The 12,127-nt window shown below is 27.0% G+C and overlaps 2 protein-coding genes and 1 long non-coding RNA gene across 19 annotated transcripts in view; 2 read left to right on the forward strand and 1 right to left on the reverse strand.

Moving 5' to 3' along the window:
• Positions 1-2,931, forward strand: part of LOC140669459 (inositol 1,4,5-trisphosphate receptor-like) — a 39,241-nt gene extending 36,310 nt beyond the window's left edge. For 4 of the 5 annotated variants that reach the window (XM_072899321.1, XM_072899323.1, XM_072899325.1 and 1 more), the window contains 10 exons: positions 42-164; positions 245-417; positions 499-663; positions 743-923; positions 1,010-1,102; positions 1,202-1,359; positions 1,435-1,600; positions 1,713-1,873; positions 1,942-2,103; positions 2,284-2,931. In XM_072899321.1, the coding sequence (XP_072755422.1) occupies positions 42-164; positions 245-417; positions 499-663; positions 743-923; positions 1,010-1,102; positions 1,202-1,359; positions 1,435-1,600; positions 1,713-1,873; positions 1,942-2,103; positions 2,284-2,364 (1,463 nt within the window). In that variant the 3' untranslated portion in view covers positions 2,365-2,931. The remainder of the gene's footprint in view (positions 1-41; positions 165-244; positions 418-498; positions 664-742; positions 924-1,009; positions 1,103-1,201; positions 1,360-1,434; positions 1,601-1,712; positions 1,874-1,941; positions 2,104-2,283) is intronic. The other variant, XM_072899324.1, reaches the window with a different exon arrangement.
• A 1,696-nt stretch (positions 2,932-4,627) lies between these two features.
• LOC140669777 (uncharacterized) overlaps positions 4,628-12,127 on the forward strand; it is a 128,816-nt gene continuing 121,316 nt past the window's right edge. Inside the window, exons 1-2 of the long non-coding RNA XR_012047403.1 lie at positions 4,628-6,125; positions 6,327-6,375. This is a non-coding gene — a long non-coding RNA (uncharacterized lncRNA). The remainder of the gene's footprint in view (positions 6,126-6,326; positions 6,376-12,127) is intronic.
• The window catches only part of LOC140669772 (uncharacterized), a 209,957-nt gene continuing 206,769 nt past the window's right edge, over positions 8,940-12,127 (reverse strand). For all 13 annotated transcript variants that reach the window (XM_072899883.1, XM_072899879.1, XM_072899875.1 and 10 more), the window contains one exon: positions 8,940-11,840. In XM_072899883.1, the coding sequence (XP_072755984.1) occupies positions 11,636-11,840 (205 nt within the window). In that variant the 3' untranslated portion in view covers positions 8,940-11,635. The remainder of the gene's footprint in view (positions 11,841-12,127) is intronic.

Below are 12,127 nucleotides of genomic sequence, written 5' to 3' on the forward strand. Positions count from 1 at the left end.
TAGTAATAAAATTTTAATAATAAATCAATTTTAATTTACAGGACAATCAATGTTGTTCTGGATGAGCAGTTATATGTCATTATGGAGTAACATTTTATTCAATTGCGCCGTTCTTATAAATCTTATCGTAGCTTTTTTCTATCCGTTTGTGGATTCTGTGCCTAGTGAGTTTTCAATTAACAAGAGAGTTGAATTTCGTAAACTGTCTTGAGATATATAACATATATTATACTTTTTTTTGTAGAACTCAGTTATCATTTGTCAGCTTTAATTTGGACAGTTATGCTGGCATCTGCTGCTATCGTTATTACTTTGCCAAGAGAATCCGGTATACGTACTTTAGTTGCATCAACGATATTACGATTGATTTTCTCTGTAGGTCCAGAACCGACGTTGTGGTTACTTGGTTTTGTTACGGTAAAAAAATATAATAAAGCTTATATATACAATTATAATATACATATTGTGATTTTAAATATGTATTACATTGTGTTGCAGATTACATTAAAAGTTGTACATCTTATAAGTATTATAGGTAATCAGGGTACTCTGACTAGAAGTGTAGAGCAAATAATAACCAATATGGAACTTTTATATCACATGTTGTATTTAATATTTTGTGTTCTGGGGATTTTTATGCATCCGTTTTTCTATTCAGTTTTAGTAAGTGACGAATAATAAATTATTTTTTATTCTTTTTTTACAAATACATACAAAGTTGTAACATTGTCGTTTATTTTAGCTCTTTGATGTGGTTTACCGCGAGGAGACTTTGCTCAACGTAATAAAATCTGTAACTCGTAATGGAAGATCTATCATACTTACTGCTGTGCTAGCCTTGATTTTAGTTTACATGTTTTCCATCATTGGTTTTATGTTCTTTAAGGATGATTTTCTCGTTCCTGTGGATGAGGAAGTTATATGTGAGTTTAAAATATCATACATAAATTAATATAGATATTCTTAATTTTATAAATATAATGACTCTTAAAATTTATTCAATTTATAGCTTCTATTGAGCAGAAAGTTGCAGATACTTGTACCACTGGTGACAAGGAAAAATGCGAAGCAACAGAAACTATATCACAATATGCTCGTGAAGGTAAATATATTTCAATGATGTAATTTGAGTAATTAAGTAATTTTTTATTTGAATATAAAAATAATATTTATTGTAAAATAAATTTTTTAAACAATTCAGCAAATAAACAAGAGAATAAACCTGAGGTGATTAACATTGGCGGAGAGTTGAAGGAACGAACTTGTGATTCACTTGTTATGTGTATCGTTACTACGTTAAATCAAGGATTGAGAAATGGTGGTGGAATCGGAGATATTCTACGAGCACCATCCAGTGTTGTAAGTACGGGAATAAATAATTAAAAAAATTATTAAGTAAATTATTTGATACACAAAATCTCTATTATCTTTCAGGAACCTTTGTTCGTTGCAAGAGTTGTATACGACTTGCTATTCTTCTTCATTGTAATAATTATCGTTTTGAATCTTATTTTTGGTGTGATTATTGATACATTTGCGGATCTTAGATCGGAGAAACAGCAGAAAGAATTAATTTTGAAAAATACCTGTTTTATTTGTGGCAAGTATTTATTTCGTATATTGTTTATTTTCTTTCGATTTTTATATTTTTAGATACCATAGGATATATTTTACAATTTTATATATGTATTAAAATATTCCCTTTTTTACAGGTTTGAATAGATCAGCTTTCGATAACAAAACAGTTTCCTTTGAAGAACATACAAAACATGAACATAATATGTGGCATTATCTTTACTTCATTGTCTTGGTGAAGGTGAAAGACCCGACAGAATTCACAGGTCCAGAATCATACGTTTACGCCATGGTTAAGGTAATAGTTCATAGAGCTTGAAAAATTTGGGCGATGCTTATACCTTTAAGCTCTATGTACTTTCACAGGATCGAAATCTGGAATGGTTTCCGAGATTGCGTGCTAAATCATTAGCAGCGGACGAAGGTGAAGGTGAACAAGTGGAATTAAGAAGTTTACAGTCACAATTAGAATCCACGCAGCAATTAGTTAAATGTTTGTCGCAACAACTCATGGAGCTTCGTGATCAGGTACGCTAATTAAGAATATCCTTTAAATTTTATCTTTTAAGTTTCAGCAAAAATATTCAAGCAATATTTAATTACAAATCATATATTTTTATCATCTGACGTTTGCCTCTCAATGGTTTGCGAAATTTTGAAAGATATTTCTTTAAGATGTATATATATATATTTTTTTTATTTTAAAAGATGACGGAGCAACGAAAGCAAAAGCAGCGACTGGGGCTTTTGAATTCTGCCTCTGCAGTCTTACATAATGTATCTACGTAAATTTAAGGTGTATTTGTAATTTCCGTCTTACTCTGGACGAATCTCAGTTTGATACTCCAAGATAATATGTATGTAGCGATATTCATGTGTTCTTAACAGGCATTTAAAGACACGAGAATGTATCGAGTGGATAACCCGAGGCATTTTTACGGTTTTGTTCCTAATTTTAATGAAAGTAAAATACACCTAGAACATTAAACATTATCATTCTCCTTTTTATCAAATAAGCTGTGGACCTGGTTTATCGATTAGGCATCAAGGAGTCTGTATGTACCATAAATTGTTTACCAATGTATAAAAATTGCTACACAAGTAGAGAAAGAATAATTAAGCGTATCCATTAATATAGATAAAAGGGATATAAATTACTTAAAATTTCAATTACTAAAATGTCATAAGGTCTTCTAGTGTCTTAGAATATTCTTCTTTTTTATGTGATCAATCCATTATGTTTTAGCTATGCTATTATAATATTTTCATGTATCCATATATATGGATACATTAAATAAATATTATAATATCAACATTTTACAACAGTTACGAATTATGTACATATATTTCTGTTTTGTGTTATTAAAGCTATAATTGTGTTTATGCAGATTTTCTTTTCATAAATTATAAAGATTTTTTTAAACAAAATATATGATTAAAATATGTTTATAAATACATTTGTAAAATTGTGTACAGACTTTCTGTATTATATATATATATATATATATATATATATATATATATATATATATATATATATATATATATATATATATATATATACATATACATATACATATTATATATATCTGTTCATTTGGGAATTCTTTCATTCTCAGTATCATTCTTCACGATTATACTTATAATAATCGATTATTTTTTACTTCATATATGTAAATAAAACAACATTTGAAATTGTTTAAAACATAAATTTTAGCAATTGTGAATATTTAATTTTATAATAACAATAATATGCTCAAAAATGTCAGTTGTGTAAAAATTATTGAAATTTAAATTGTTAAATATATGTGTTATACACTATTAATGATAATTTGCAATGTGATCAGAAAATGTATGTGCAAAGTAAAAGTTTTACCTGCAAATCAGGTGATATCGTTTGTTCAGTTATGAAGATGATTGCGAGCATATAACGATATTATCAGTATAATTAACGAAAGCATGGTAATTAATAGGGATCAATTGACTATATCGCAATATGCATATAGGAAAAATTTTTTGAAATTTTAAATATTCTATAAAATGGACAAGTTTCAAAATGTTAATGTCCAATCATTCACTGTTAATATACAAAATGATAGTTGATATATCGTAAATTTTAATCAAGTTGTGTTATTAAATAATGTAAGTACATGACACCTGAACATTACGTTGTATGTTATTATAGAGATTAACTTATGTCTTTAAAATAAATTTTGTGTCTATATACAGATATATAACATATACACTTTATATTTCTTTCTAATGTAATATGGACAAAAACGTAATGTATATATTTTATTAGATCTTAAAATTGTCTGGAAATGAAATAATATTTAGATTATATAGAGTATATATTTCTTATCTTATTATAATTAAATCAGTTTTCTCATATTTTTCTTGTTTTACGCCAGATATTATACTGTTAGATCTTTAAATGAATCGAAATATAATACCTATTGGGATATGTTTCTTCTAATATATCTGTTATTTCTAATATCATGCGGTCTTATTATATACTATTATATATATAATTACATTATAAATGTAGATTGCGTTCTTACTTACATGTGTGAATAAATTATGTTTTTTCTTAATGAAACTATTTATTGCATATATTCTTATATAATATATATGTGTCATAATTTTCCATATTCAATATTTATATATATTGTAATTCATATTACAGAATAATTATCTGAAAAATAGTTTACAAAAATGGTTAAAAATAAAGCATAATTATTTTTAACTAACATACTTTGCAAACTGTTAATAAATTGTACTATAAGTTAAAATCAGTGGAAATATAAAATAGTATATAATTATATAATAGTAGGTAGTACATTAATGAAAGAAAAAGCATTAATAAACATGTATTTACGAGATAAGATTTATTTATTTGTATTGTGTAGAATTTCATTTATAATATTTTTTATAAGCAATTATATACTTTTCTCATAAATTATGCAATGTAAAATAATTGAATACTAATTGAATTATTAATTTATATTAATTTACTGGACTAATTATTTTTATGACTTCAACCAGAGCTTGAGCAATAAGCAATTAATTAAAAAACTTCTAAATTATTTTTCATTATTATATACTAATTTATATATATATAGATATAATCTTACAATTAATGATATCTCTTAATGTTTTTGCCTAACTACTATACTACATGAAACAGAATAAAATAACAAAGGTAAATATACATGTAAAATTAATCTCTAGAAATATCGTAAGCGATTATGTGAATCAAACTTGGCGCGTTTTTTTCGCATCGTTTTCCCTCCAAAATCAACGTGAAGCTGACGTCATTCCGGAGTCGGTAACGAAACGTTGCAAGCACACGGATCGAGAAGGATCGAATTTTTGAATCTCGATGCATTTAATTGGTAAGCAAGCCACTTAATTGTTATAGTATTATATTTTAGTAAATTTCGACTGGGTATTAACATATAAATTGGCAACGTATCATTTTTATATACGATTATATCATATTGTTGTCATTCGCGTTGTGACACTCCAGGTAAACAATAATGATGCGACGCGCTTCGTTACGTATTAATTTTCGAGAAGCATTTACGGGATCGTTCTCTGATAAATAAAGAATGGACAATCATTTCGCGCAATTATTTAATTTATACTGTTGTACCCGTATATTGAGTGAGGCGGTGATTTTATTTCGAAGCGAATATTTCGCGCACTTTATTCGTGTGAAAAGTAAGTATCGCGTCATATCAAGCGAAGCTCTGACGTCATTCCGGTATCAGTAACGGTTGCGGGCAGTTGCGGGACGGATCGACTCTGAATCGCAACGTATTTAATTAGTGGGTAAGCCATATAATTATCATATTTAAATTACATATTGTCATTCGTGCGTCAACTAATTGTAAGTGGAGCAAAATTATGAAGGTGAGCGGCGCGGGCATTAATTTCCGAGACGTGATCGCGAGAAATATTACGTCAAGTACAATCGTAGTATACAAGTGATTAGTGAATACCAATCCGTGTAATTATCTAATTCTATTAAATGATTAAACTTATCGCGGCGACGATTGTTTATTGAAGAGAATATTTCGCGCGCTTTATTTCTACTTGAGTAGATGTCAGATCCTTATTAGGAATTTATATAAATTATCGCCTCTCAAAATATATATTTACAATAATTGTTATGTATTAAAATCATATTATAAATTATAAATACCGTATTCGTATTATCATCAATAATATTTGAAAACTCTCTGCTGTATTTGTGCGCATGCGAGTTAGTCTCTAGAGATATCGCGATTAATCGTGAGTATAGAATTTCGCGCGCTTTTCCCGCCATATAATCAAGTGCGCGTTGGCTGTCGCCTCTACATTAAAACAGCATATTACAAAATATAATCGCGGGCGCTCATTAATTATATTCGATCGTAATCAATGTGCGTGTAACTATAATTAGTTGTTTTTTCTACAGAATATATCTCGAAGAAGTGATAACGGTGAAATGAAGACAAGCAGAAGGCTCCAGCAGGCATCAAGCGACAACGGACTAACTACATAAGGTTAATAATTTATTATTTATATATTATTAATTGAAAAAAATTCAATACAAAAAAAATTTTAATGCAATAATTATTTTTTAAGATATTTAATAAAACTTGGACATTTGCTTTAATTAGATGAAATATATATTTCAAATATATTTATATATTGAAATTTTAAATGTATATATATTTCTTAATATATATTTGTGTATTTTATAGATCAACACAACGTGTATGCGGTATAACTCGACCGTTGTGCATCACATTGGTGAGTACAAACTTTTTTTTTATTTTAATTATGTGATAATGGATTTGAAAAATTATGAAATATATGTATAAAATGTAGTTATAAAATAACAAATATTAGATTTGAACCAAACAATTTAAAGTACTTTTCCAACAATTGTTAATATATAAAAAAGTTTCAATTTAAATTTGCAATGATAATAAATATATATATAATAAAATTAATTGATTTGTAATTTGATATATATATAATAGTAAAATCTTCATTATTTGTTTTAATATATCACTTGATATATATGAAAAGCAATTATTTATTTAAAAATTATATTAAAAATAATAAAAATTATATTAAAAAAAATAAATAGCATATAAAATTTTAAATTGAAAATATAGAAATATTATTGATACGTATATTTCACAAATCCATTGCGCTTTAAAATGGACAGATTAAGACAAATTGAACAAAATTTTTAATCCTGGAATATGAGATTGCTTGTCAATGTGTATACAAAGATGCACACTTACAAATAATTACAAATAAGTTAAACATTATTTTAATTTATGCATAATCAGTTTGATCATTTATTTTATAAAAAATCTTTTTATAGTTTGAATTAATATAAAATGGACAATAATAAAATATTTTTTGTTAGAAACAGAAATTGGTTTTACATATATGATTTTTACAAAATTCTAAAGAAATAAAAATGTGATCATATTAGACTTTTATATACAAGATTTTCAAGATACAGAAATTTAAACACACATTGTAATTATTTAAAAATATATTAAAATTATTCAAGAATTATAATTAATTAAATTATTGAGTTTATTGCTTAAATAAATGAAAAATTATGAAAAATGAAAGAAAAAAAGAAAGAAGTAAAATATTAAAATACAAAATTGATATTTTTGGAAAATAAAACTTTTTATTTTAATTTTTTAATATTAACATCTTATGAAGATTGTGGCAAGAAATTTATATATTGTATTTAAGTGAAATAAAAATAAATTAATATTTGTAGAATACTGCAGGGAATAATGTATTTATAAGTGTATTTGATATTTTCTTTTTTAAATGTTTTTCGATAATATTGGAAGTCTATATATTTTTGGCTTATTTTTAATTTTTCCAAGATTAAATATTATATAAATTAATGCATAAAAAAGAACAATATACCGGAAAGTTTCTAATATGTACATGTCATGATTAACAAAAATTAAATCAAAACAATAAAATAATTTTACAATCAGAACATATTTAAAGTAATCTATTTGATGAAAACGCGTTAATCATTAATAATTTTAGAATGTGTTATTTTATTTCAATTTTTCATAATCTGTCCATTCATATCAACAATTTTATTTGCAAAATCAAATAAAATAACAACTATATATGATAACAACTATATATTTTTAATCGCGGTAAGTAGACAAGTTTTACATGATTTTTTTGAGGTAATAAGGTTTTATAAGATAGGGTTTTATCAAATTTATAATAAAACTTTAGTCCTATCGTTGAAAAGCTAAAATAAGAATTAAATGTACAGGCAAAAAATATAATGTACACGGATTTTGAGAATCTTATTTCATAAGGTAATATCGAAAATTTATAGCATATTTCGCTTAAAAAGAGAACAAATCGTGAATGAAGCTATAGTATCTTAAATATTGTCTGTTTTACATTAATTGTAAGTATTTATTGATGACAAATTTTAATTAGCATCCTCATTTTTCATTTTATTAATTATTCATAAAGTCGATCTGAAAATAATAAAATTGATCTGAAAAAATAAAAAAATCTATCTCTAAAAGTAGGAATGATAAACTAATTCTGTTTCGATCTTTGAATTTGAAATTATTATGCCTACAATGCGCGGTTTTACATGTACATATATCATTTTATTATTAATAATTAATTTAATTGTTCTGCATAATATGATCTTTTAAGGATAAAATTTTAGCTCAAATTATTTTGACTAAAAAAATGATATCTTATGTATTAAATTCCAATTTATCAATTTTTTATCTGCATCATGTAGGCTATTTTTCACATAGAAAAATATTTCTTGGAATTTTATTCAATTTTCCAAATATGGTTAATCTTATGGTTATATCATTGACTTTATCATAATACATTATGACTTTATCATAAAACATCGACAACTGGTTAATGCTTTAGAAAAACGTAAATGTAAATCGTGCTTTATGCTAAAGTTGATGATATTTGCGATAATTTATGATATTTTTTTATAGATTATTTCAATTTCACGTACGTACATTACAAGATGAATCTTTTTTAATATATCTAATAACTAAGGCCTGCGTTTAATATTCTATGTATTTTATTTTGCTTGCTTTTTAGTCTTAAAATAATAAGTATGTTTTTTTAGAAGACATATTATATTTATATATATTTATATTAGGGACCGATATAATTGCACTTTTATATACCTCTAATTGTGTCTATTTTTAATTTTACAATTTATTAAATGAAATATAAAAAAAATATAACGCGCGTGTGATGTACGCTTTATAATATTCTAGTCTTTAATAAAAAGATAATTATTAAGCTATCTGCATTTCAAGATATAAAATTTTATTTGAGTGTTTCATATGAAACACTTTTGTAAGACGAGATTCAAGTAATAATTATAAATACAGGCCTGAGCTAAACAAAAGGACAAGTTAGTGTTTCATTTTACTTTATTTAGACTTTATATGAAACAATTGACTATTTATTGTGACTTATACATACGTGGCTAGTACATGTACATGTAACACGTATTTTTCTTTCATTAGGTCGCACGTGTTTTGTGTAAAATCGGTATACTTTCCAAATAAAAGGCCAGCTATTATAAATGCGCAGTAATAATATCGAATGTAATTTCTACAAATATATAAATATAGAACATAGAAGCGTGTAGCACTTGAACTTCTTTTTGAAAAATTAATTTTTTAACATATTTCTCACACATCTATGTTCTTTATATTAAATTACATTGCTGTGCGTCAATTTCGATTTCATTGCATTACTTGATTTTGCGATAATTAAATAGGTAACGACTTTCATGTCTGGTTTGACGAGGTTCTTGGCGAGTATAATATCGTTTTACCTTATAAATTACAACATAACGTATTACAATAAATATCTTTCTCTGCATATCTAAATACGAATTTAGTAACAATATATAAAAGTAATTCGATGTGTTACAATAATAAATACCAAGATCCCTTAATAAAATTTAGTAAAAATCAATTTTTTTTAATCTATTTTGGGAAAATAAATATTCCTTTTTAAAAAAATTAATTTAAATAAGGTTACGTTTTTCTAAATTACATTCTGAGCGTAAAATATTATATGCGAAATATTAAATATGTATAGCTTCGATATTACAGCAGTTAATAACATATCTATTAAAATTATATCAGATACACTTAATATATTCATATTAAAATGAGATCAGATACATTTAATATATATAATAAAAAATAATAAAACAAAAATTTGAACAATACAACAAAATAGCACAAATTCTTTTTTACATTAAAATACATTCGATATAAAGACTCTTTCAGAGGAAGTGTGCACAAGGTTGACTAGTGTCATTATTCTTAGGCCAACACACGTTGCATTATCTTAATTAACCATAGAAAGAAAAAACGCGATGAGATCTCACAAGGTCATTATAAAATCAATGGAAAATTGTAGAAACATTCTCGCATTGTTATACAACTGTTTAGGAGTACGCGATTCGCGATTCGTTCTACCGGCTGGCATTAGCAAGTACTTATATTAAGTATTTACGACCTCTAGCATTTATTTCCACCTTATTCTTTGGTAATAATCAATCAATCGCGAGTTTGCTTCAGCAGATCGGCGCGCCCTATCTCCGTGAGATATTCGGAGAGCGAATGGTATGATTTCTCGATTCGCGATTCTTCGAAAAAGGTAACAAATTAATAATTATCGAGATACGGATACATCATCATGGGGATAAGGGCATCCCGTTCGACCGGTAAACCGTATAACAATAAATCGCAAAGTGTCTTGGGCACATGCGAAGTTCGTTCGTTAAAATACACATTTTCTCTTCGTTCGTTCTCATTCCCACGGAGTCGCGTAAGATTAATTATCTTATCGTTACTTTACAGTAATTCGCAGACTTAGGATAGACAATTAATCGTGTGTTCTGTACAAATTCTATTAACGCCGCTACCTATGTACACAGGTTACTATATGGTTGCAATCTCTTACACGTGTAATTTGGCATTCGCCTGAAAGAGAGGGAGGTGACTCGTGTGTGATTTTCGCTATTTTCAAATCCGTGCATCGCGTTCTTGCATGTTAATTTTCTTTATATATGTATAATATATACACAAGGCTATTCCTCTGGCCTTGATACATTTAAATAAAAGGTCAAAATCGTGAAAATCGTGAAAATCATGAAAATAATAAAAAATAGCACTATGTACTATTTTTAGAAATGTTTACACGAATCGCAATTGTACCATACAATAGTTATATTTTCATTTAGCAACTATCGATTTGTAAAAATATTTTAGAAAATGGAAGGCGCTAGATGAACGGGTTCTACAATACTGAAGAATAATAGCTATATATTAATAATGTTCAAATTCTAATTAGTAAAACAGTAAAATGTTGAAATCAATATTATTATTTATTTATGTATAGTAGAGTACAAAAATGTTTAAACTAGTTGGATGAGGAATAAATGATTAAAGGCTTTACAGACTCATTTGATTTGAGTGACAGTTGTGCAAGCTAATCGCTTATTACACATGCTGAGCATCACTCTCTTTAAGTCTGACGTACGCATATATATAATGTGTATAATATATACGTACGATTCGACCCCAAGAAAAACGACAAATTGGCTCGTTAATTCTCCATCGTAAAAAATTGGATCACATGCAGAGTGAAAAATATAGCAGAGATCAATTAAAATTTCTCTTCTCGGAATTATTCATCGCGTGTATGGTACGATATTTTTTTTCTCTGCGTTTAAAATATTTCTTTTTTGAAAATTATGCATCCAGCAATTAACGAGTCAGCTGACGAAACTCTCGGTCCTTAATCAGTGCATGATGTGCTATTCACCTTAAAACCATCTTACAAATCGAGTGACGTAAAACGAGGACCCCCGGTGCGAGTCCTCACAAGTTTATGTACATGTGACGCTATAACTTATTGTTAGGCTCGTTCGATTAACAGGAACAGGTATGTGCAGACGCGATTTTCTTACTTCGAGTTTACAATCTCAACAGTCAAACGAGCGTGCGAACAGAATCTTGAACACGACAAAAATGAGGAAAGCCGTTTTTCGCGATTCGACTTTACTCGAGGAGTTCACCACGTGCCAGTTCGGTGCTGGCGATGGTCCGCTTTTGCGAGTATTGGCAATCACCGTCTGACTTCGCCATCTCATCGTGTATTGCGGCGCGGTTCTACCAAGGGCTTGCAGTCTGAAAGACACAGTTAGTTTGTTATAGTTTTGATTCTCTCAAAAAAACATCATCTTTGCCTATTTTTACTTTTTATTTATTTTTAAATTATTATTATGCGATTTAAATTTAGTATTTAATTTATATATATGTATATACATTTAAAAAGATTGACTAGAATTAAAAAATATTTTTTTTTTACTTGATCTAAAATATTAAAAATTAAAAGTAAATATAACTTTATACATATTTTCTTTCTTCTAATTTTTCACAACGTGACTCGGAAAGAATTATTATTCCTGCGATAA

Source organism: Anoplolepis gracilipes, chromosome 9 (assembly GCF_047496725.1).
Source record: "Anoplolepis gracilipes chromosome 9, ASM4749672v1, whole genome shotgun sequence".
NCBI lineage: Eukaryota > Metazoa > Arthropoda > Insecta > Hymenoptera > Formicidae > Anoplolepis > Anoplolepis gracilipes.